Source organism: Onychostoma macrolepis, chromosome 04 (assembly GCF_012432095.1).
Source record: "Onychostoma macrolepis isolate SWU-2019 chromosome 04, ASM1243209v1, whole genome shotgun sequence".
NCBI classification, from domain to species: domain Eukaryota; kingdom Metazoa; phylum Chordata; class Actinopteri; order Cypriniformes; family Cyprinidae; genus Onychostoma; species Onychostoma macrolepis.
Window position 1 is genome coordinate 23422638 of NC_081158.1, and position 26557 is coordinate 23449194.

The window sequence follows — 26557 nt, forward strand, 5'->3', positions numbered from 1 at the left end:
GAACACCCGCTTGTTTTTGTGTGAGTAATGCAGAGAGCTTGCACACAACTGCCTCATAAGATCCGGTTGTTTCTGTTTCTTGGCAAAGCTGAAATCTAGTGACTCTGTCCAACACCCAGTGGGTCTGCAGCTGCCTCTCTCTCTCTCACACACACACACACACACACACACACACACCAGATCATCTCTTTCATTTCTTGTGTTCCTCCTCCAGTCTTTAGCACTGTTTTTTTCCTCTCTTCAAGACTTCACAGCTGAATGGCACAGGAAGTAATGCTGTGGAGTTGTTAGTGAAGTTGTAAACAAAACCTGAGAAAATCTTTAATCTGTGTTCATTCAGTATTTCAAAATTATAGCACAGAAAAATATGATCTCTTAGAAAAAAGTACAGTGGTGGTTCCATGTAAATTATGGAATGAGACTGTGATTTCATGAGTTTTGATGATACTGAATGATTACCAAATTAAGGGAACAGGGGCCTGTGCCATGAAGCCGGTTTAGCTGGCTAGCCAGGTAAGTTTCAGTTCAGTTTGCGCCAACTTTGGGTTTTAGGTACCGTGAAAGTGGTTTGGCTTTTAGCAGTGTTTATCGCCATAGCAACTTACACTCCACAGCTAACCTGCTCCGGGGCAGGTTATGTTCTGGTTTAGAGATCTCAAACCAAAATTTGACCAATCAGCTTCAAGCAAAGTGACATATCTCTGAGGTAATAAAGCCACTCCTCCAGTTTCTCTTTCTCCAAATTAAAGGACGCTACATAGTAAAACATTTTTAATATAATAATTATTATACCCTTAATCCATTACACAAACCAGCTTAGTTTAATAGTAATTATTAAGCTTTTATTTTAAATTAATATAAACATATGGATAATATGTAATGTAAATACGTTTTTAGAATCAATAGCTTTAAACATAATTACATATGAGTTTAGATTTTTAAGTGTTTTTATACCTATATGATCAACTCTATAAACTAACGTTACTTTTACTTGCACTCATATGGTAAGATGTTTTCTTTAAATTTTCCTCTTCCATGGATAGATCGTTTCATCTTGTAAATGTGTTTAAATTCTTCATGTTGTTCAATCTTTTAATCTTTGGTAGTGAATCGCACTGACTCTCTCACAAGAAGTGAATCACAGTTTCAAGGCATGTGATTGGCTGCTCAATACTGATGTCACACTTTCATGTGCACGCACTCCATTAACTCAAGATCAAGCCTGAGTTGACAGAGAAAGTTGATGATCAGCTTCATGGTAACAACAAAGCCGGATTGGACTGGTTTGGTTTTGTCAACCCTGAGTTTGTTCAGCCACCATCATGGTACAGGCCCCTGTTTTTTTATTTATTAAAGCTTGTCACTGTGTTTAGTGAAACTGAAATCTGGTTAATGTAAACATGACAAGAAATAAGAATATGACAAGAATAATCTAGGAATATTCTTGTGCATGTAAATGCAGTCAGTGACTGTTTACATGCACATCATGCTCCACAGATTTTAGAATATTCATTTATGCTTGTTATGAGCTTATTCTGTATTTATTATGCTGCATTTAATTCTGTGAAATAATTAATCCCCATTCCTGTCCTTGACAATAGACAAAAGCACAATGAACTGACATGACACATCTTGTAATGTTTGTAAAATCAGGTAAAATCCTGGATGATGCCGTCCTTGTTCAGGTTAATGGGTAAAATAATAAAACTGAATATTCTAAATGTATGACCCAAATTTTAGTTCTCAGAATATTATTGTACGGTTGTAAAAATAAAACCTAAAATAAACTAGGATATTATTATTTAGTTCCCAATAATGTTAGGGTAACATTCTCTGGGTTTTGTAGCCTAATCTTCAAAATAAACTGTTTATATGACCCACAGTTCTTAATAATATTCCAGCTAACATCCCCCCAGAATATTCTAGGTTCCCACCAAAAAGAATGTTTCTAGAAATTTGATACCCAATTTAAAACAACCAAGCAGGAATCAAATACTAAGGTTAGTGGAATGTTCTGTGTTTGTTGTTAAATCCAGCAATTATTTCCCCTCGCATTTCCCCTTGCATTCTGGAAAATGGGAATATTGGCTTTATCTTGGCCATTAAACATGTTGAAGCTCACTTTCTGATTCATCATCAATATTAATATTATTAATTATTGATACTCTAAAATAATATTCTTGCAAAACAAACAAACAAATAAATAGGCCTACCGAATGAATTACCCTGAAACTTGTACCATGATATGTTTTTTACAATAATTTCTATATGGTATGGAAATCATTGAGTACCACATTACCATCTCTCCACCACAGTAGGGTGTAAACGTGTCTTAAAATAATGATATGATATCTTCTCCTCGTGCGCCAATGAAATCAAAACAAGGTTACAGTAACAGTGTTCGGTATCCGTGACTCCACGCCCAGCCGGAGCAGCTCTCTCCTCTCGTAACGGAAGACTGCCATATAGGAACAGAACGAGAGAAACACTGATGCTGGGCCGCCCTCCTGTCAGTACAACGGCACACACTCACACGCACAGAGAGAGAGAGAGAGAGAGAGAGAGAGAGAGAAAGAGCGCGCGGAGAACAGCGTGTGTATGGTGACCGAGAGCGCACGGGAGAGCGGCTGGTGAGTGTGATTTAACCGGCGTCTCCAGGCAACCGGCCGGTCTGGAGGACCATCATCCTCCCGTTCAGCACAGCTGCTCCGGGACCGTGTTACAGTAAATACCCGGTGCATCATTCCATCATTGAGCTCCGGTATGGACTAGCGGCTTTATTCATACAGCAGCACGCGGCGGAGCGTCTGTTTGTCAGTAACATGCCGCAGAGATCCTAAAAGCAAACCTCGCCGTTCAGTCCGGATTGTTTTTGTTCTCGTGGATTAAACTTGTGTCCGGGATGGGGAAGGAGCAGGAGCTGCTGGAGGCGGCGCGGACCGGGAATGTGGGGCTGGTGGAGAAGCTGTTGAGTGGGAAGAAAGGATTGCTGGGCTCTGGCTCCGGCTCCATACCTCTGCCTGGGTTACTCAGGTATGAAAACAGAACGTAGCGGACAAGTTTATGTATGTGTGTCCGAAATGAAAGGGCTTTCCGGGAGTCCACCGTTTCCGTGCTGTTTATATCAATACGGACAGAGGGATTGCAGTTGCTTGAGCAATGCAATACATCACACACACCCACTCTAGGCATCCCCGACCCACTGCGCCCCTCATACACGGTGCGTGCGTGTCGGGATATATAGGGGAGACCGCTGTGACACATTTTGTTTCAATGTCTGTAACTCGGTGTTTTTTTGCGTTACACGTCTCAAACTTTGATGTGAAATTTGCATATCTGTCTAAAACAAGTTCAAGCTGTTTAGAAATACACAACTCATCCCTAAAGTGTGCGCATTTATGTCAATTACAAGCAGTGCTGTTGTTTGTCATCCTAATAGACTTTCATTGTGAGAAAATCTCACATGTGTGTCCTCTGGAGTTGCAGAGGAGAGCTCAGTGTCTCAACTGTCTTGCCAAGACACCAAAGTCTGCAATCAGAAGTCTGAGATTATGGTATTAAAGGGATAGTTGACTCAAAACTGAAAATTCTGTCATTGTTTGCCCAACCTCATGTTGTTCCAAACCTGTATGACTGACTTTCTTTTGTAGAACATAAGATAGTTTGAGACATGTCCTAGTGTTCTTGTCTAAGTGAACCAAAGCTATTTGGTAACCAACATTTTTTTAAATATCTTCTTTTGTGTCCAAGAAGGTCATACAGGTTTGCAAAGTTATCAGGGTGTTGAATTGTCATTTTTCAGGTGAACTGTCCCTTTAACTAAAGAATTTCTCATCAAATACTTCCAAGACCAAATGATCTGGGCTGTACAGTACTGTCCACATTCATTTCATAGCTCTGTATGAATCGGATGGGAACGCAATGAGGGGGGCCCACCACGGTCCTGCTCATTTGGCCTGGTGGAGGTTGGAGGAGCCCACCCATAAAATTTTGTCCCAGGCCCCATGTAATGACAACCCTGCTCTTACTGTATGCCAACGATTGCCTCATTTTTTTATGTCTCCTAAGGCATTTTATAAGAAACATCTGAGACTAAATTTATACTTAAAGGGTTTTCTTCCAAAAATTAAAATACAGTAATTTACCTTCATGTCATTCCAATCCTGACTTTTATTATTCTGTGGAACGCAAAAGAAAATATTTTGTAAAATAGTTGTATTTTATTTTTTTTGTCCATGCATGAAAGTCAGTGTGGTTCAAGATCCATTTTTGAACCCCAGTTGACTTTAATTAGCCTATATGGGCAAAAAAAGTCGTCGTCTTCTTTTTTATTTTATTTTATTTTACTCATAAAGCAGTAAAAATCTTATTTTTATTTATTATTTTTTTTTTTTTATAAGTCAGAGGGATGAAATTAGTGAGTTTAAGACAGTTTTAAAGATTTAACTAGCCTATTTTTTTCATGAATGAAAAATTTTGCATACAAAATCATAAAGTTCACGTGATGTACAATACAAATAAATAAATAAAAAATAATATCTTTGGGAACAAAGGAGTGGTTTAATTCTATAGTGTTAAAAATAAAAACTTAAAGAACCAGATTTTATTTTATTGATTGATTAAATATATTGGGCAATTTCCAGCTATGACAGCTAAGGAAACCTCTGAGCAATAAAATTCCTTTGGAATTAATTCTAATTAATTAGTTAATGAAGGGTTAATGATGCCTAATAAAAGAAGAAATCCTTCCTTCAGAATAAACTTTAACACTCTGTACTGTTCATAATACAGGGTGTTTTCTCCTGTACCTAGTGTGTGTTGCTCTGTTCATCCTGCGTGATTGATGTGTGATGTTTGATCAGCTGTGCACACATGTGTTTGCAGTTCTCAGGTATATGATTTCAGGAACACGTTCATCTCCACATCAGTATGTAAAATGACAAGTGTGTGGAGCAGAGAGAAGGAAACGTATGCTTCGGGAATGGCCAGGCAGAGATGGGGGGAAGGGCACCTGGGAACGACATGCCTGCTCGTGTCTATGAGAGCGAGAGAGGCTGATCGAGCAGAGAAGTGTGCCACCCGGCTCAGACATCAGCCACCTCGCTGGTTAAAACAGCGAGTACAATCAATGCTGCGTGTGTGCTGCCTGGACAAAAGATCCCTCTGCCTGGTAATAGGCCATTTTTCCAGCAGCAACGGCTCACAGAATCTCACCGCTCCTCTAATTTAGGGCACAGAAGACATTGTTCTGTTGTTTTGTGGTCGATCCTTGAGGTTTGTTTGGTTGGAAGGTGGGAAGTGTGTTGTGTTTGTGTTTTTCTCTTATTGGGTCAGGACTGTTGGCTGGAGGAATGGGACCGTGCAGTACGGTGGGGGGTCTGGCTCTGTCCATCTGTCCACAGTGCTGGAAGTTGAGCTTTTTCTCTCTGTGAGCTCTGCAGCGTCACAGTTAGTGACGAAACATTGCCCAGGGAAGATTCACATGGCCTTATCTGAAAATGAGGGCGGGTCTGTGACAGGTCAAAGGTCACTTGAAGAATTGTAGAATGTTCAGAATCTATCTATCTATCTATCTATCTATCTATCTATCTATCTATCTATCTATCTATCTATTAAATAAAACAAACAAACTCAAAATAAAGAATTTCAGTATTTTAAGAATTTAGTAATTTAATATGATAATAATTATAGGTATATCGTTAATGGCCGTTTGAATACCTGCGTATCTCCAGTTATTATAAATGTTAATTCAATTTTGTGTCAAAATGTCTACTAAATGACTGCTGTAATGACTTCTATTTCTGCAGCTGGGTTTCCATCCAAATGTGAAGCAAATCTTTTTAAAGTTCGCAAAAAAGAAAAAACAAACAAACAAATGTGAATTAGGTGCATTTCCGTCAAGTTCTTTGAGTGAATGGTAACCTAGTAACCAACAGTAAATAAAAAAACGGAAAGACACAATTTAGCGGAAACAGCTGATTAGTTACGTGGGTTTAATGTTTCTTACGTCAGAATTTATTCGGCAAATGCATTTCCATGTCCCATTATGTGCATTAACTATTTTTCGCACAAGTCAAAAACCACCTCAAGTGAGCGTAAAAACTTTTTTAGCGAATTATTGGATTTTTTTTAATAAGGCATTTCCATCACTCGTTTCTGATGCGATACTTCAAAATATGCGTAAAAACAGGGTTATTGTTGCTATTGTTGAGTGCATTGCATTGTGGGATACAGTATGTTGTGCAGTGTGCTCTGTTATAACTTTAAACAGTCATTTTTAAAGGATGAACAGTATATTATCAATCCCTTATTGGTTATCGATTGATATTAGAGATTTACAGGTATCGATAAATGAATGATGATTGAGTATTTAATTGTATATGCTCATTTCTTACATTACATTTAGATTACCTTTGCCATCATCTAGCGATTACTTGAAGACAATCTTTAAAAACACTAATTTCATAATGCTATTAAATATAGTTTTTTTAACATCTCAAAATTAATATCAATTTTTATACTATTTATAAACTATTTATACTATTTTATCCATATTTTATACTTTTTTATTCAATTCACTTGTAGCATTTACAGTGACTGATTTCAGTTTTTAGTTTATATTTTATTCAGAAACAATGTAGAAAATTATTTTAAGTTCATTATTGGCCAAAATTTTAATATTGATGCATCTTCATTTATTCTCCATTTTAATTCAGTTTTATGTAAAAAAAAAAAAGTATTTGTTTTTGGCAGATGCCAAAAATCACTGATGTATCTCTTCAGTTTAATATCATATTGTTGAGCGCTTTGCATGTTGGGATACAGTATTCCATGCAGTGTGCTCTGTTGTATTCTCCACGTTTTGGCAAAAGTAGTAGTAGGTCGTTTTAATATTCTATCCTACTGTCAAAATCCCTGTAAGGCAAGTGAGTTTGGCAAAGCCCCAGGCTGCTATTTTCTAGGTAAAAGGTTTACAAATAAGGCATGTTCCAATGACATAGGTTTGTGGCTTTGACCTCTGACACACATACACTTGCACGTGGGACGGGACCCACTGCTGTACGATCAATATTTTGTGGCCTCATAGTGCTAATGGATTAGCCCATCAATAACGACACACTGTGAATGCTGCATTAGGCAGCACAGCACTTAGAAACACACAATTTCAAATGATACTACATTCATACGCTTGGTGCTTAATATGATAATGATAAACTAGATTACGCAGTGATTATTTGTCTTTCTATTAAAGAGCCTGAGTCATGATTTGAACTTGTGAGACAGTAGCTGGATGTATTTTTAGGTCTGAATGTTATTTTTTCCCATTCCTTTGCAATCTTACTAAAAGCATAGATACATAAAGCATCACTTACTGGCATTGATTCATCATTATGAATATTGTGACGATGATGTTGGTTATGGGAAACAAGATGGGATGATCTCTCTCTTTGGCTGCCAGTCACTTTGCTGATTGCCTTTTTATCTAATTTGATTGGTCATTGAGCATGTCAATCATTCTTTGCAGACACACTGCTGGTGTGAAGGCTGTTAGCTTAACTTATGTTGCCTTTTAAGATACCTTATTTGATTCTAAGTCAGCACTGCATGTACTCTACACAGATAAGGCAATCCCAGAATGCACTTTCACAATCTCAGTGAAAATATAAATACAAGATGGCAGATAAAGTGAGAAAAATGTAGACTATGAATTCTCATATTTTGTTCAATACTGAAAAAAAACCAAAAAAGGTAATTGTGATTATGGAGTATTGCGCTGTTAGCTTAGCAATGTGCTAACACGCTAATGCTAATTAACTATGGTTTTATAGTAAAAGTGTAGTAAGTGTAGTGCTTTTGTGCCGTATTGATTACCATTTGTATAACCACAGTTTTCTACTATACAAACTTGTTAACAGCTAAAGCACAAAACACTAATTAAAACACTAAAATATTAAAAAATTTACCAGTTATTTGTTGTATGACAAGTCAGCCATCGTGACTTAACCCTACTTGCTAATAATATGAAAAGAGCAGTTAGCATCTGTTTTCCGTCTTGGCCAGTCTGGGGCAGTCACAGATTCGTCATGTCCCTGCGGTTTATCAAAATAAACATTCAGCGCCATTATCCCCCGTCTTATCAGGCACAGAAACAGACTGCTGAGCGACACAGACCGCAGTGCCATTGAGCGCACCACACAGAGCCGTGCACACTTCACTGTCAGAGCCGCTTACTAAAAACATGGACCGCTACCAAACCTTCTGGTCTGGAGCGCAGCCGTCAGCTAGTGTGGAGGAGTGTTCTAAGATAGAGAGAAAGAGGGAGGAGGGCGTATATATATCACCATCCATTAAGAGACGAGTGGACAGGGGAGGAAGGGGTGGCGTATTGGGGTCAAAGTTCAGATTTGTGGGGAATGGAGTGTGGTCTGTTTGTGTGTGTGCGTGTCAAAGAGTGGGTTTGTCTGAGACACATTCTGTCTGCTTCTAAGTGCTCACTTGCGTGTGAGTCTGCATAAATCACACTTTGACGGCGAGTAAGAAAATGACCCTTTTCAAGAAAGTTTCGCACAGTGACTAAGCATGAGAACCAGACAATTGCAAACTAGACTTGCAGAGCCAGACTTTAAATTATCAGCATGGTCTACTTTGTGACTTATTTTGGATAAGTATGGCCCGCTTAGACAAATAAAATGCTTTGTGACCATCATGTAAAGCAACCAGCCATGGTTTATACTCAGTTTATGTGAGTAAATCTGAAATTCAGTTTACCTCAGTAATTGACCAGTATGTGGTACAGTAGCTCACTCAAATAATGCCACAACAGTTTTGGCAATGATTTGTACAAACAGCACAGATGACCACTGTATGCTGACATGAGTTTTTGTTTATTAAAGAAAAAAATGGATTATTATTAAATCCACTTGTTAGTTCGACCTCAAAAACGTTCATTGTTACAACATTGTACCATGTAACAAAAGTTTGTTTCCCAGTGGACCAAAGTTGGTATTGTTACCTAAAAATAAAATTAATCTTCTTTAGCTGAAATAAGCACAGAACAAACTTACTAAAACTTACTAAAATTAAAATTGTAAAAAAAAAAAAAAAAAAAATTTGTAGTATTAAAAAATGAATAGTATGTAAATAATGATAAATATTTCTACTTTGAATCCAGGAAGTTATTTGTTTAGGCAATCCCATTTGAGTGCAGTTCTTCATTTGCAAGTCTTCATTTGTAAGTTGTTTTGGATAAAAACGTCTGCTATTGTGAATGAATAAATGTAAAGGACATGTAAATTTCAGAAAGGTCTTGCAATTTTTGTATGCAGTACGTATCAGGTAATAGGTGAACGAAGTGTGGGTGTGCTGTCTGAAGTAGAGTAATTCTACATTGGTACTTTTCATGGAAAGTTGTATTAACAAGCTACAAACATTGGTCAGTGTTTGAAGCAGATTAGAAAGATGCTGCAGGTTTTTCTTTCACTGTCAAGCTCAATTTACTTTAATACTAATATGATAAGGGAAAGCTCATGTGCACTGCATGAAGGATGTTCATTCAATTGTGTTTGTCCATAAGTAAAAATAAATACAAATAAGTAATAGCCATGCTGTTAACCAGTAAAACATGGTTAAGCTAGATAACGTGCATGTTGGAATTGGTTTTCCTATGTATAAGAAGCCTGGAAAGGACATTAGCACAACAGTATTACAGTATTGCATGATGGGAAGCATCTTCCAAAACATGCTCTGGTTTTAGCAGGGGGTGTAACATGTGTTACATATAATGTTATCTCATTAACACATTTGTTATAACATCATTCACAGTCAATGCTTTTCACATGTTCACAAAGAGCTTCATAAATGCTTAATCCTCCTAAACACACTCTTTTTAGGGCAGGACAGGACGTAACGTGTTACATGTTACATCTCATTTACACTTTTACAAACACATTTCACAATCTTAACATTTTTTCACTGTTTAAAAGAGCTTCATAATAGCATTGCATGATGGGTACCATCATTCAAAACAGACTTTTCAGAAGGGGAATGTAACATGCATTACACAGAGTCTCAGTGTGTTGCACAGGTTAAAAGAACTTCATAACAGCATTGTATGATGGGAATATTCTTCCAAAAACAATCTTTTCAGCAGGGGATGTAACACGTGTTACATGTAACATGTTATTCTGTTAACAACTGTTGGATCGTTCATAGTCTCAATGCTTTTCACAGGTTAAAAGAGCTTCATAACAACATTTTATTATGGGAACCATCCTCCAAAACACTCACTTTTCAGCAGGGGATGTAACATGTGTTACATGTAACACATTATTCTGTTAACACATTTGTCGCAAATATCATTCACAGTCTCAGTCCTTTTCACAGGTTAAAAGTGCTTCATAACAGCACTGCATGATGGCAACCATCATTCAAAACACTGTGTCCTTAGCATGGGACAAAACGTGTTACATGTAACATGTTATCACGTTAACTCATTTGTTGCAAAGATTATTCACAGTCTTAAAGCTTTTCACAGGTTAAAAGAGCTTCATAACAGCACTGCATGATGGGAACCATCATCCAACACGGACTCTTTTTAGCAGGGGGCATAACATGTGTTACATGTAACACGTTATCCCATTAACTCATTGTTGCAAAGATCATTCACAGTCTCAATGGTTTTTCACAGGTTAAAAGTGCATCCCTCCTGTTCCCTGATCAGTTTAGCTCTTTCTCCTCGAGCTGTGGCAATACTTGTTAAGGCTAACTGCTCCGTGGAGGGAACCCATCTGTGCTAGGGCGGCCTTTGATTAGCTTAGGCTCTGTGTAATGCTTCTGCCAGTGATTGTTCTACTCCTCGGAGCATGCTTGCCTTTTGTTTGAAAAGCTGTCATAAATCAACCTCTCAGGCCCTCATCCTTTAGTTTAGAGTAGCTTATGGCTTAGCGTTTTCTGTGCTGATGAATGGCCATCACAGCACTGTTTAGACGAGTATCCTCCTGGTATTAGGTCTTAGATATCTCGTCTTCCCCCTGGAAAGTTCTCAATCACATGATCAGACACATGACCACTGGATTAGCTGGTTTTATGGAGATTTGGATAGAAAATACTAGTGTTGCTTTAAACCCAGATGTAACAACTCAATATTAGACTGATTTAAGTGTCACAAACCTCACACATTTACATTTTTAACCATACTTTCAAGTTCATACTATACCAGTGTGCTTTTAAATCAACAACCCTGAGCCTTTTGTGGGCAGCATGCCTCTGTCCGCTACAGAATGTAACCTACATACCTGGTATATCTGACATTCCCAAATCACAGGATCTTATTAACAAGCTCATGGATTTGTGTGAGGATGTTTTGGTGTTTTACAAGAAGCACAAAAGTAGTAACACTGACCTTTGACCCTCCCTTTGGAGAAATATGTGTGTGGACACTTTCCACTATACAAGACCCCTCAAGATGTGTCTAATTTAGCTGTTCAGCCAGGCGCCAAGACGTGTGAATAGAGAAAGTCCTCCTCCTCTTTTTTGGTTCTTGTCTTTTACAAATCCCCCATCTTATCTTTCAATCTCTCTTCTTTCCACTCTTCCTTTCTTACCTCGCTCTCTTTTTTCAGTTGGGATCTCTTTGCTGTTGGTAGCAGGGCTTCCACTGTAGTATCGATCAGATTCGCTCTCTCGCTCCCTCCTGATTGAACCTAAGATTCAGCTTACAGTCCCATTAGAGGTCTGGTCAGCACTGCCTGCCAAACTGAAGAGAAAGACAACGGGTGCCAAGAGAGCTCAATTACTCTATTCTTCCTTCACACTCTATCACCCTTCCTTCCCTTTTTCTTGATATATACATGCACATGTTCATAGAAGATTTTTCAGAGTGAGTCTTATGAAGAAATACACAAAATTAAAATCTATATTTGAGATATTTTGTGTAAAGAAAATAAAGCCTTTTTTTTCTGATCAATAAACTTAATTATTTAGGCTACATGCCAATTAAGAATACTGTACCCCAAATTTACAATCTTATTACTGTATTACAGTGTATTTTGCTTTGTTAAATATATCAAACAGAATTTTTGCAGTGGGCACTTTCACATTCAGTGCTTGTTTATTATTTTTTATTTTATATTGTTAATTTTATTTTATTTTAATAAATCTTTCATTTGCATTAATTTATTTACATTAAAATAATCATATATTTAACTATTTTGTTATATTATGTTTTATTTTATTTTATATTAAATGTTTTATTTTATTTTTATTTTGTTAAAAACAATATTAATTTAATTTAGTAAAACAAATATCATGACCACAATTACAATACCACAGTTAAGAATATGTACAGTGCCAGAATGCAGAATAGTCTTCTATTTCTTTATCCAAAGCACAATTTTATTTTTATTTCTTGACGGTGTTTGTGAGAATAACCTTTTTGCATGTGTTATTTATGAAGTGAATTGGACAGTCTGACAGAAGAATGTGTCAGTCCCTGAGTAAAATCCACTTAAAGCTTACTGGCGTAACCCAATTAGCATTGAATACAACATTAATGGCTGGTCATGCTCTCTGTATATGTGTGGCCTGGAAGTTGCAGAGTCATATATTTAATCGGATGTACGTATCTCCGCTTCAGAGCCTGTCCTGTGTACATTACGCAGCCTTGATCACTGTCCAGTGTTTGTGCACAGCCAAAGGATGTCCTAGTGATAGTGATGATGATGTGTTGTGTGTGTAAAATGACAGGCCAGGGTTACCGCAATATCCCATGATGCTATTTCCTTCCAGATGAGCTGGCCTGGCACAGTCACACACACACATGCTGATAATGATCGCTCGATATATAGAGCACAGGATGTTAGGATAGTGCACAGATGTATTCACATGTGTTGAAAGTTTTATTAAAACATCCGTTTGGTTTATATTTCAATTCAGGCTAGTACACCCAAATTCTTCCTATATGAGGACAGATGCCTAACTCTCTTTTTTCATCGGTGTGATAAGAAATGTTGTTATTGCGTCAGAAGTAGTGTCTAGAATAGCACAGGACATTTCTTTGTATGTATTCAGTTTTTTAGCAGACCACTGATACACTGACTCACTATTGAATTTCACCATTCACACATACTGTACACACACATCTGCACATGTTCTACACAAACATCCCAATTACAAGGTGTTGAGAAGAAATGTGTGCTGTATTTGACTTTTGTTGTTGTGTATTTGTGTGGGTATCTTTATATTGTGTTAAAGGCAATTGGCTTTTGAACCTTTAAACTCCTCAGATTTGAAAAAGTCTTTTTAGTACATTTCTTCCGTAAGCCTGACTTGTCTTCTAAAAAATACTGTCATTAATCTATATTTTTAAATATTTCCTTACTAAAAATAAAAACATGACATTTTTTAAAATAAAAGAAATAGCTTTCTTTGCTTTGATTGCATGTTCATTAACTCAAGTACTTGAGACTCATTACCCGGTTAAATTCCTGCCGTTACTTGTCTGTGTGTTTGTTTTTGGGTACGTATCTAGAGAATGGCATTTACTGCAAGGTCATAGCTGGTGCTGGTGTTATTTGTCAGTGATTACCCATAGGGGAACAGAGGCTCATGGGAAAATCTGAATGTTGTGTGATTTGTGAGAGTGTTCAGAACTGCTAGAGAGTGATATATGACTGTTCTCCTCTGTTTTTACACTGCCTTGGCAGACTGTGTTACAGAATTGTTTATGGGTTTTATAGTATTGATGGGCTTGTATGGCTGGTCACTGTGGTTATGGTTATTTGCTGCAATCCCAGTAAATCATAATTATTTACTCTTGTAATGAGCAGGATTTACAGTAATTCTGACCCACCTGTGAGTATTGCACATGCACATTTATATAAACTATAGGACATGCGTGTATATATCACATTAGTGCACCTTCTTAATCTTCACCCATTAGTGTGTGTGTGTGTGTGTGTGTGTGTGTGTGTGTGTTGTTCTCATTCACTATATGCCCATATAGAGCAAAGAAGACTAATCTCTCAGGCCATTTGAAACAAATGTACCATTCTTAACCAGTCACACACACAATCTGAATCTCAAAATCTCTGGCTGTTTTCGAAACAAAATGCCAGCCTACTGCTTACTGAACAGACTACACTGTATACTGTCTACTATAAATAGTATTTGAACAGAATGCAGTATGAAACAAGACAGTAATAGTTCTATGTTACATGTCATATGACCTCATTATGCTCCATTATTAATTTACGCTAGTTTATGTAATGTCTGTTTGCTTTCTTTCTTTCTAAACATGTCAAAACTTGTTTTGTAACTTGTACTGATTAATATTTTCACAGTAAAAAGTTCAGTTATTAACTTGGAAATAAGCAGTTATTTTGCATTTTTAATGACTTTTTGTTTTAAAATAGCTAGAATCATGTCTTTATTATTATTGTTTTTTTGTTAATTAAACATTGCATTGTTTTATATGATGTATTTTATTTTGTTTTGTTTTGTTTTAGTTTAGTTTATTAAAATACTATACTAAAATACTAATGATGTATAGTCTACTTGTACTTTACATTTAAGAAAATGTACAGGGGCTGAATGCAAAATGGTCTCATATTTCTTTATGAAAAATAGATTTTTAAAAATTGTATATAATCTTTAAATAATAACATTAAATTTGCACAATGATTAAATCAAGCATCAACTGATTGCATCAACACAGCTGCATGTTGTTATGTAAACCTTGAAGGTAGAAAATGAAACAGATTTTTCCATAAGCGAGATGAAAAATGCCATCATTTTATATTGGGTTGATATTGGCGGTCTGGTTGATTCGTCACACTGGAAGTGGAAGGTCATATCGAGGGCATTGCACATTTTAGCAAATGTAGTAGTATGTCATCTGGGTTTTCTATGTGTGAAGAAAACTGCAAACTGTGCACAGTATGAATACTATAATGCTGAAATAGTAAAATTAGTATGGTAGTATGCAATTCCAAAACAAGCCTTCTCTCTCTCGTTTTATGCGCCTTCAGTGGTTTGTGTATGTTGTGTCTGTGTTCATGTGTGTGTTCAGAAGTTAAAAGCTGATTCTCTCTCTCCTACAATTGCTTGTTCATCTATATGGCTGCTTTTGCTGATGTAGTCAAGTGTAGGCAGAGAAAAGAGGCTGTGATTCTGAATGAATATACTGTATGTTCATGTATAATGGCACTGAGCCCACACACGCTCAAAGTAATTCTCATAACCACTGACTACCACACATACAGAATGTCCCTAGTGCAAATAGATTTAAAAAAAAAAATCACTTTATTTACTGCACATATTTAGCTTATGTCTTTTGCTATACAAAGACGTGTATTTATGTCAGTGTTTGTGAAGTTAACTGTGATCTATAGTCTCAGTCTCAGACAGACTTCCCACATGCCACCCACAGTCTGTTCACTGTCTGCTTTATAAGATTTAAGAAACTTTAATTAAAAAACACATTAAATATTTAATAAAAAAATTGTATTAATGGATTTATTTACCTTTCTTTTCACACTTTTGTAAAACTTGTTCATAGCAGTTCATAAAACCGTTTCCCAGGTTATTGGAGACCCAGCTTTGTTTGAGACTCTTCTTGACAAGTAAATTAGTTATCCACTAGTTATCCATATCAGGAATTATTTGAAGCAGTCGCCTGGTTTTCTTGTGTTTTATTCAGATGTGAGTAGCACAAGAGAAATGACTCTTTTTAAACATTGTGAAATATTCATGGCCCTCAAAGCGCAATGACAAATGAACACTATTTCATTTTTCAGTGCTCTTATTTTTTTCGGCCCCATTAATTTTAAGCACATTGAAGGGCAATTTCATAGAGGTTTAGTGGCATATTGAACAAGAAAAACTACATGAGAGAGATAGAGAGAAAGAAAGTTCCCACAAACCTCAGTGTGTGCCTTATTCTGCGCAATCTGTTTTCATCACACAAACATCACCGCTGAGAGAATGAGAGAGGAAAGAGGAAAGAAACTCCATCTCACTCTGTCTCTGTCTGTCTAGCTAAGTGGATCTGTTTTGCTTTAAGACCCAGAATTTACTTTGAACATCAAGTGGAGACTGAAAACAGCACCAAATTTGTTTAACGTACAAAAATATCCTTTAAAGGGGAAATCGGTGCCCATTTTCCACAAGTTGGTATGATTCTTTAAGGTCTTCATGAAATGTCTGCAACATAGGCCTACTTTGATTAAAATTATTTAACGGTCGTGTAAAGCAACACCCTTTTTACATTGTCAAAAACAGCTCTGCTCATAGCGACCCGTTTCGGTACGTGTCTCTTTAAATGCTAATGAGCTACTGCTCACCCCACCACTCTTTTTGTGTATTCGGTGGTGCGTTACTATCAAAAACAAAACTAATCCACTGCGTCCTCAGTGCCTCTCATGTCGGGAGAAAATGAAGACAGTTACGTTCACTTTTACAATCAACTACAAAACACCTGCATTGCTTACGAGAGATTGTTGTCACTACAGCTTCTGGAGCGCAGAGAAAATGGTAGATAGCATACAACTGGCTGAGGGCGGAAATATATTAATACAGGACAGTCTATCAGCGGTCGTGAAAATCAAAACGGCTTTATAATTGTGACTGTTTAGGTTTTAAGCATTAAAAAAAGGACTGAATGGATTTATCATTGTAGGGTGGTTCTGTCCACACACTGCTAAGACACACATTTATGTGCATAAAAGTGAATTTTACATCCAATGTCCTCTTTAAGTCAAACATTTAAATGTATTTGGGATGCATATATCATCATCTAACTTTCAAATAAAGTTAAAAGTTAATCTTTTAAAATAATTTAATAATACTTTTAAATGTAGCAAATCAATATAGTAGTGAATAATGTAGCAAATAAATATCAGGGGCAGTCGTGGCCTCATGGATAGAGAGTCGGACTTGTAACCCAAAGGTCATGGGTTTGGGTCTCAGTCAGGGATTGTAGGTGGGGGGAGTGAATGTCTAGTGCTCTCAATACCGCGATTGAGGTGAGCAAGGCCTTGAGCAAGGCACCGAACCCCCAACATATTAATATTAATATTTTAATACAATATTAATTTCTTAATGTTACCTTAATCTTATATAGGTCCAGTAATACTCTCCATATATGCACAATTATGTGGTCAGTTGCATTTTATTATGTGCATTTTAGCTTTGTTATTTTTCCCTGAGGTCTGAACAGGCATCTAGTCCATTTTCGGGTCGTGACCCACCAATGGAGAGGACTAGCTGTAGCTTTTTCTCTTTGTGTGTGGTTGAGAGGAAGGCAACCTTTGCTGACTCAGATCGCCAGAGCTCTGATCCCTGAAATAGGGCACAGCTGGAAGTGTAGGGCGTGAGTGTCTTTGTAAAAGAGAGGCGGATGCTCTGAAAGAGTATTCCCAGACAGGATTCTGGATGATTTAGCTGGGAGCTCCTCTGTCAGACTAAAGCTCAGACACACACACGCTTCGCTAAGAGAGCCCTCTGGGCAAATCTCGCTCTTGTCTGAGAGGAATCACTGCTGCTGAAATCATATTTTGACGTGGAATGGGCAACCAAAATTGTGATATTCTTTTCAAGTTTTAAATGATGTATTTTTGAATGTATGATCGAACAAGATGGGTTGTTATTAATTCATTTATTTATTTGTCCACAATAATATTTTATTTGTGGACTTTTCTCTGCAAATATTGATGTATTTGATTCATTTGATCAATTCATTGACATATCATGTAATTCATGTGATCATTTTTATTTCACTTGATTGGCAAGAAATTGGTTTGTTAACATCTTCGAGCTCACCCAGAAGTCAAAGGTCCAAAGAAAAGGATGTGAATGCGTGATGGGAGCATGCCTCTCTTATAGTCAGCATAGCCGTGTTTGCCATCTGTGTTTTTACACAGTCCTGCACCCACACGCATTCATTCACAGTGTGTGTGTGTTAATTTCTTTAATGTTTCATGTACAGACATGTTCTGCACTGTTGAACTGAACTATTGAACTTTATTGAACTCTTGTGGTACATGCTGTTAACAACCTATAGAGCCTGTCTTTGTTGCCTCAAGCAGCACAGCTCAAAAAAGATGGAAATGATTGATCTTGGCCTTGAAGTGGTAGGCCAGCATTTCAGATGTCCTCCAGTTAAAGGGGACCTATTATACATTTGTGGCATTTTATTTAAATAAATAACTTTTTTCCTCTGAAGTCTACTTGTAATGTTAAGATGCAGTCACATTTACCATTGCTCAGTGAATTTTGTGGGCAAAATCCAGACTTTTTGATAGGAATCCACACAACTGCGATTTCCGTGTGATGACAAACAATTTCCCCGTGCAGATTTCACAACCTATTCAAGTTGGTCAAATGGATTTGGCACACTGACTAACTAAACTAACTTTGTTTGAAAGTGAATTCAGTGTAACCTGTGCTTCATATACATCGCTACACTATTGATCCTATTTTCCTGAGAAATGTCACCAAAATTTCACTAATGTGACATTAAGTTTTACCAGACCATTTCCTATCCTCTCTGTGAGCTTACAAATTAAATGTTTTTTTTTGTTGTTGTTGCTTCTGTAGCTTTAAGACTTGTATATGTAAATGACCCCTGTAATGATTGGCTAATGTTTTAGAATGTTATTTCATAACCATGAAATGCCCATTTTTGTGTGTAGAGGTTGTGAGTGTAGCATGTCTTTTATGGTCCCTATAAAGGGCCTGAAATAAATTGTAAAGTGTTGACAAATACTCCAGCACATGTTCGCACAAGTACACGAATTCACTTACTGTTGTGATATGAAATCCTAGAGGTTTACACTCTGCCTAAATTGGGGGATGGGTTGAGAGAGAGAGTGAGAGCGAGCGAGCGAGCGAGAGAGAGAGGAAACCAATTATATGCCCAATAACAGAGTGATATGGATTTTCCTCTGGGCTTGTAGCCAATCCCTCTATCTTCCTCTCTTTCTTTCTATCTATCTCCTCACTCTCTTTGTCTACTCTCCCATCTCTCTCTCTCTATGTGTCTGATGTATGCTTGATTAAGGGAGGTGAATGAGCTATTGAAATATGTGGCTGTTAGTATATGTGATGGGAACGATCGGGGACGTTTCATCAATACTTCTTATGCTCCTCAAAAACTCATTCACAGACATCTCCACAAGTATAAAGAGACCACTACAGAGTGAAGAAACAAGCTGGAATACATTCGATAAATCAGTTGAGCCATTGTTCCTCTGGAAAGCTAGAAAGCTTTTGTCATCATCTTCACTGTTATTCTTAGGAAAGAAAGATAACGCAAGTACGCAAGCTTGCAATACCTTATATTGTACATTCGTTCTTGCATTGTTGCTAACAAACAACTAAACTCAAGGGGGTGATAGAGTCACCCTCAAAGTTGGACAGTTGCTACTCCATGACTGAACGCTGTAAAGTGATATATGTAAAGTAAAAAAAAAAGGTGTGAAATGATCACTAGCACCCCTTGGGGTAAATGTGAAAATGCAGTTTTTATTTGCATTGCATTATGAATTTTGAAGTCGTACTTGTGTAGGTTGTACTTACTGAAAGACTGTCATTTCTGACTCCCTAGGGTCCCAAACAATGAGACCCTGCCCCTTCCACTTGAATAATGGCCCCTGCCGTTAATGTCAGTAAAACCGTTTAGAGCAATACAGTGTGATGAATACAGTGGCCCCTGTTTGTATTGGAAGCCAATATGTAAAAGAGGGTCCCAACCATGCCCAGGGCCCCTGAACATGTGATGTTTAATGATTACATATGAATCAAATGACCACTCCTGAAAACAAAACACATCACAGCTGTTTGGCTGTATGTCGCACGCACGTGGTATGAAAAAACTGGTCTGTGTGATGAATAAATTTACCACTGTAGCACATGTGCAATACAGTTTTGCATGTTCATAATAACTCAGCCGCTTAATAGTGTGAAGTGATTTCGTTGTGCTTGTTTGTGTGTGTACAGTGTGTGTGTGATTGATTATTCTTGTTAGGGGTGTGCGATATGACGGTTTTTGATGGTGGACGATTAAAATGTCTCCATGGTCTGCTTTTGAAGAAATAGCCTATCGTAGTATCGTGCTAGAGCGTACATTATCAGCTGCAGTTCTGGCACCGCCGTATCAATATAGCTACTGTAGTGCAACATACATTCACATCAAATATTAACTATGCAGCAGAGTTACACTCATGGGACACTGCACTTATGTGACAAACAGCGCCTTATTACTAGAATAAAGTTTAAGACTTAACTCAGCTTATAAGTTGTCTTTCGCGTCTGATTGATTTTGCGTCTAATACTGTCAAAAGCACACATATAAACACAGTTATGTCTAAAATGAAAGTAAACATTTGAGAGAGAAACGGATGCGTGCAGCTCTTAAAGGGACAGAACTAAACATGCTGCCATTAAAGGGATAGTTAACACAAAAATTACATTTCTGTCATTATTTACTCACTCACATATTTTCCCGAACCTGTATTAATTTCTTTCTTGTGTTGAACACAAAAGAAGATATTTTGAAGAATGTGGGCAACCAAACAGTAGCTGGTCCACATTGATTTTGACGGTAGGAAAAAATCTTATGGAAGTCCAGCAACTGTTTGGTTACCCACATTCTTCAAAATAACTTTTATGTTCAACAGAAGAAAGAAACTAATTCAGGTTTAAAACAACCTGAGAGTGAGTAAATGATTGTATACAAATAAAACACCATGACAGAATTGACAGACAGATGACAGAATTTTCATTTTTGGGTGACCTATTCCGTTAATATTAATAAAAAAAAAAAAAAAGAATTTAAAAAATAGAGAAAAATCACTCACTGCTCATGACTGATGAACTTTAATACAGTTAAATTTATAATTGATGTATATAGTGTATGTAGTGTTTTATTTTAATATTTAATATTTAATGTTACTGCTAAATACTGTACCTGAAAAATAAAGCACTCTTTGTTTTATTTGTATATTATGTGTATTTGTAATGTATATCTTTTGTTCTTATTTTCTAATAACAAAGATAAAATAATGACAAATATTTTTATCTTCGCCCTCTTTGGCCTAAATGTCTGGCATTCTTTCAAACCTTGAAAGGCTTTTTTTTTTTACAATAGGGAAATTAGATTGGCCATACTGCTCAGGCAACTTGCAAAATAGTAAAACCAACATGATAAAGAATCGTGATAAAATCATGAATCGTGATATTCCTGAATAAAATGGTGCTATAATATTTTTGCCATATTGCCCACCCCTAACTTGTGCTACAACTGTTTGGCCTGTGCCACAAAACTTTCAACCTCTGTAACACCAGTACTATGTGCAAAAAAACGTACATTTTTTGGGGGAAAATGATTGAAAATGAAAATGATTCTTTTTTTTTTACAGGAATTTGTGATAAATAGAAAGTTCAAATGAATAGCATTTATTTGAAAAAATAAAATGTTTTTATTTATAAACATCTTTACTGTCATTTTTGATCAATTATTGCGTACTTGCTCAATAGTAAGTTCAAAGAACAAACAAAAAAAACTACTTTAATGATCCCAAAGTTTTTTGGCCTTAGTGTGTGTGACTATAGAGATTTTTTAAGCAAGAATGTGGAGTTCTTGGAAAGTAGAAGACAGTGATGATTAAGACCGCTTTTTGGTTTCCTCCTCCTAAGCTGGTCTAATGCACCTGTCTGTTCATCCATTCTTTAATTAAACCCACTGACCCTTTTAGCTGTCACTCACCTGGCACTGCATAATGGACACACAGCTCTGCTATACTGTGCGCCGTAGTCATTTAAATGATGAGTCATTGTGAAATTCAGAGCTAAACGTGTGCGAGTGTCACATGAGTGTCGTTTCTGTTGCAGCGTTTGAGTGCCTGTTTTCCCGCAGGGCTGAAGCAGTAAAAGGCCCCGTAAAGTAGAGCTGCAAATGGCTCTGTGAAACACTCACTTAACCTCATGATACCATCATATTCCATCGGTACTAAAACTATAGTACACCAGCCTCAGACTGTCTATGTGTGTTCATGTGGGTGTGTGCTAATAGCAGCAGTTAATTTATGTGTGTATTGCTGGTTGGCCTTTCTAAATGCTGTTCCCCATTTTAGTCAGACCTTACTGGTTAAGCATGCAAACAACAGAGGACTGGTTGTGACCTGTTCAGCATAAATACACACTCTATTTGTTGTTTGAACACTGGTTGAAACACAAGTTGGATCCATGTTGGGTCACTCAAACAAGATTTGACCGCAAGGTTATAGCCTGCCTTCTTTTGTTTGTTTGTTCTTGTTCTTTCCTGTCATTTGGGCATTGTGTAAGGTCATTTGGGAATTTATGAAAAGCCAAACATGACTCTAATATCCTAATTATTCTCCTCCGCAGCTGGTCTAAAACATATTTAAGGGTGTGTGAGAAAAATGAAAGAGAGTGAGTGAGTTTGTTCCTTTATTGCAGATTTGTTTTGCAGTGAAGGTGTATCAGGGTGGGAACAGCAGGATTTAGGGAAGAAGCAGAAACTCCTCTAGATGGAGATTTTACTAAAAAAAAAAAAAGATCTTGCATGTTTCTATTACATTTTTATTTTATTTTTTTGAAGTCATGTGGTAAAAAGCAGTTTTCAGTCAATTAAATAAAGCTGAAATTAAATCAAATATAAATATTAGGTGAAAAACTTAAAATAACAAAAACTTAGGTGAAAATTAGAAACTGAAATAAGTTTCAGTTAATGTAGTAAAATGACTAAAACTAGAAATGAATATTTTTAATACATATAAAAAATAATAAAAATGACAAAAGCACATAAAATATTACTAAGACTTAAAAATTGAGAACTAAAAATATAGAAATAAATGTTGAATAAAAATATTTACATAATAAATTACAAAAATTTAATATGAAATCTTAATATAATTAAAGCACATAAAATTACTAAAAATTAAAATAAAAACTGAAAATATAAAATTAATGTTAAATAGAAATATTTACATAATAAAATTACTAAAACTGAAATAAATAAAATAAAATAACATTTCATCTTAAAAACTTGGCAGCTAACTGAAATAAAATTGTTTAAGTTGAAGTACCAAAAAGACTAAAACAGAAAAGACATAAAGAAAAGCTTAATAAAAAAGGACAAAAGCACATAACAAAATTACTGAAACTAAAATTAAAAAGAAAAAATGTAATTATAAATTAAAACTAAACAGAAATATTTACAAACAATGACTAAATCTAAATAAACATAAAAAATGAAATATATATAAAAAATGAAAGCAATTAAAAAATGAATAAATACAATAATAGTATAGGAATTATACAGTATGCTGTATAACACTGGTTAAAAATCTCTTGCTGTGGAAAAATACTTTTCTGTCTTCTGTGAGTGTGTGTGTGTGTTTGTGTTTTGGGTGCGCTCTTTCTGGACTGCCTGGAAAGGCTGTAAATAGCATGGGAAACTTTTTTTATTAAGAGACCCTGCAATGCCAGTCAACTAAATGACCAACCCCCACCATCCAACACATTCACAATAATCTTTGAGTTTATGCAGCTGAGATTTGAGTTCACTTACAGTATGTTCTGTGCATTTGAATTTTGTGACTATGTGAGTGAGGCGTCCTTCACCCTGCTTCTCGCACTTATTCAGAGTGATATAATGCTGTTCTTTCACAGCATGCACAATCGATCATGTTCTGAGGACGTTCTGCGTCTGGACACGTTTTTGCACTGTGTATTCATGAATTTGGACACTTGAGCCACACTTGCTTGAATGTTTGAATGCCATTGCATTGCATAATGAAATTTTTTAAACCAAGTGGGATCCATGAACAAATGATGCTAGAGCTTTTCTCTTCACTTTTCTGAGCAATTACTTTCATCTGTTTTCAAGGTGATTTTAAGTGAACAAATGTAGTTGTCCTCAAGTTCATACAGTCTTTGCTGAGTAAAAACAGTATCATGTCCCGTAATGTTTTTAATGTGTGTTTTTTTTTTTTTTTTTTGGTGGGTGGGTGGGTGGGTGGGGGAATAAACTGATCTTAAACTTATTCTTATTTTGAATAATATACTTATTGTTTATAATTTAAACACATTTTTGTTTTATTTTATTTTATTTTATACATCTGTTTTAGCATTAATGATGTGTCTCTGTTTAATAGTTTCTTGAGGCCACAGTATAATTCTCTCACAGTCCCATCATATTTATTCTGTGTGTAACTCAATTACTAATCATGGGAAAACAATTGGCTAAATTAGCAACTAATCCTTTTTTGGCCTTCCTACCATGTTTATTTATAGACACACAGTTAAAGATAGCACAGAAATGATGGGGGAATAGAGAGGCTGAATTAATAGCCAAATTCAATTTTGTACCGACCCTGTAAGCAGTCAGCACCATGTCTCATAGTGTCGGAGCATATAACTGCTAGGCCATGGCTACATCGTAAGTAAGAAGTCCTAAGACATTTTTAATGGCAACAAATAGGTCTCCAAAACAAATAATAAAGTCATTGATTGGCTTTGGAAAGAATGACATCAACATGAATGCTGCTTGATTCTCATAAAAGAGGACCAAGAAATTTGAGCATTTCACTGGGGAGGATTGAAATTACAGTGAGAGGAACTGAATCATGAGAGTAGCCTCAGAAATACACACAAGGTGATTCCAGATCCCAGATCAGCCTGTATAGTCTTGAGCAGCAGATGAAAGGAAAAATGGGATTTTGGCGTGTGTGCTTTTTCTGTCATGATTGAAAGGAGCTGTGGAAAATCTATCAAAGCGCTGACAGTGACGAGGAAAGAGCGATTACACGGGTAGCTGCATGTGTTTGTGATTCTAATATAACTAGTACAGGTGTGACAGTCCATTCCACACCACTACAGATTCATTTCCAAGCAGCCGGCAAGAGTCACAAGATTGGAGGTGTCGTTCACATCTGAGAGTGTTTTAGTTTATCTCGTTAGTCTGTATTAGTGCGCCGTAAGTGGTCTTTCTTGGCATCTCAACAGGGTTTGCTTTCATGAATCCCTCGCCACAAACTGACTCATCACATGGCCTTTCTGTGCTTGTGTGTGTGTGTGTGTGTGTGGGCAAAGAGTTCATTAGGGCACCTTTACTGTCCAGGCTAATGGCTCGCTAATATAGATGTAATTAGAGTGTGCGTATGTTTGTTTGCTCTGTGTATGTGTGTATTTTGTACGTTTTAAACCACTCTGCAATTCACACTCGGAAACGAAACTGCAGCATACAGTAATTACTGGTAATGCCACAAGGGCCTTGACTCAAGGGTGCATGCGTGTGTATTTGTGTAGGGGAAGTGTTTATTTTGAGGTGTATCTCCAGCGCTAGTATGCTAATATTTCCTGCAGTCCCTCAGGAACAAGCAAATTATGCTATTGGTTTGGCAGTGGTGTGTTTAAAGATGTAATTTAGTTGTAGTGTGTTAGTGGGAGAGATAAATGAGAGATTTTCTCACTCAGTGAATCCACTAATGCAAATGGCCAATTACTTTACATCTAATTGCTCTAAATGTGGCTAAATGCAAATGGACACTAGGATTTTTTAATTTAGTTTTTTAGTTTAACTTTATTGACACAGAGCAGATATTTGTCTTTGGCACTCGTATAATCATACATTCGTAAACACATTCACTTGTACATTAACATAAACACAGAATTGAATACAATTACACTGACTACATAAATCCTTGACACATTTCCAAGCATCTCACAATAATATATATATTTTTTTAAGTTTATTCCTACTGTGTGTCATACCATTTATATCCACAATCTAGAATGGTAATGTGAATGTCATGTAAATAAATTTACAAACCAAAAAAGCACCTCTCAAGGAATTAGAAGATGTATGAAACAAATAATTTAGTTACTAAATGCTGGTGATGTAATAGCTGTCACTATCTTCACTATCTTCATACTATCCATTGACCTTCAGTAACTATTGATTCTGGAGCTCTGGACAATTATAATTTTTTTTTCCAAACCTGAAAGAGTTTGGACGTTTAAGATTGTTGTTTGCTTGTTTTTTAATGTTTGCTCATGTAATATCTCTGTATTGTAACTGTCTCGCTCAAACAGGGTGTTCCCCAGGGCTCAGTTCTCGGACCATTACTAATCATTCTCTACATTCAGCCTCTTGGCCAAATAATTAGTCGCCATGGTTTTAACTACCACTGTTATGATGATGACATCCAGATATATACTGCTTGTCAACCAGATTCTACCCATTCGATGGCCTCCTTATCTTCATGTGTCAGTGAGTTAAAGGACTGGCTACACTCTAATTTTCTTATTTTTAACTTGAGTAAAACATAAATTTTAATAATTGGTCCCTCATCTCTAATAAAAAATAAAACTGATGTTTCTAGCTTTTACCTTGGCACTATTTCTATATTTCCATTGGCTACTGTTAGAAATTTAGGTATCATTCTAGACCCATCACTGACCTTGGATGACTTACATCAGCAAACTCTCCAAAACTGCTTTTTTTCAGCTATGTCGAATTGCGCAACTTCGTCTT

General features: G+C 36.5%; 1 protein-coding gene across 4 annotated transcripts in view; it reads left to right on the forward strand.

The window, feature by feature from the left end:
- The first annotated feature begins 2522 nt into the window (after positions 1–2522).
- The window catches only part of anks1b (ankyrin repeat and sterile alpha motif domain containing 1B), a 180524-nt gene continuing 156489 nt past the window's right edge, over positions 2523–26557 (forward strand). The window contains exon 1 of one of the 4 annotated variants that reach the window (XM_058772300.1): positions 2523–3033. In XM_058772300.1, the coding sequence (XP_058628283.1) occupies positions 2903–3033 (131 nt within the window). In that variant the 5' untranslated portion in view covers positions 2523–2902. The remainder of the gene's footprint in view (positions 3034–26557) is intronic. The other 3 variants (XM_058772299.1, XM_058772298.1, XM_058772302.1) reach the window with 3 other exon arrangements.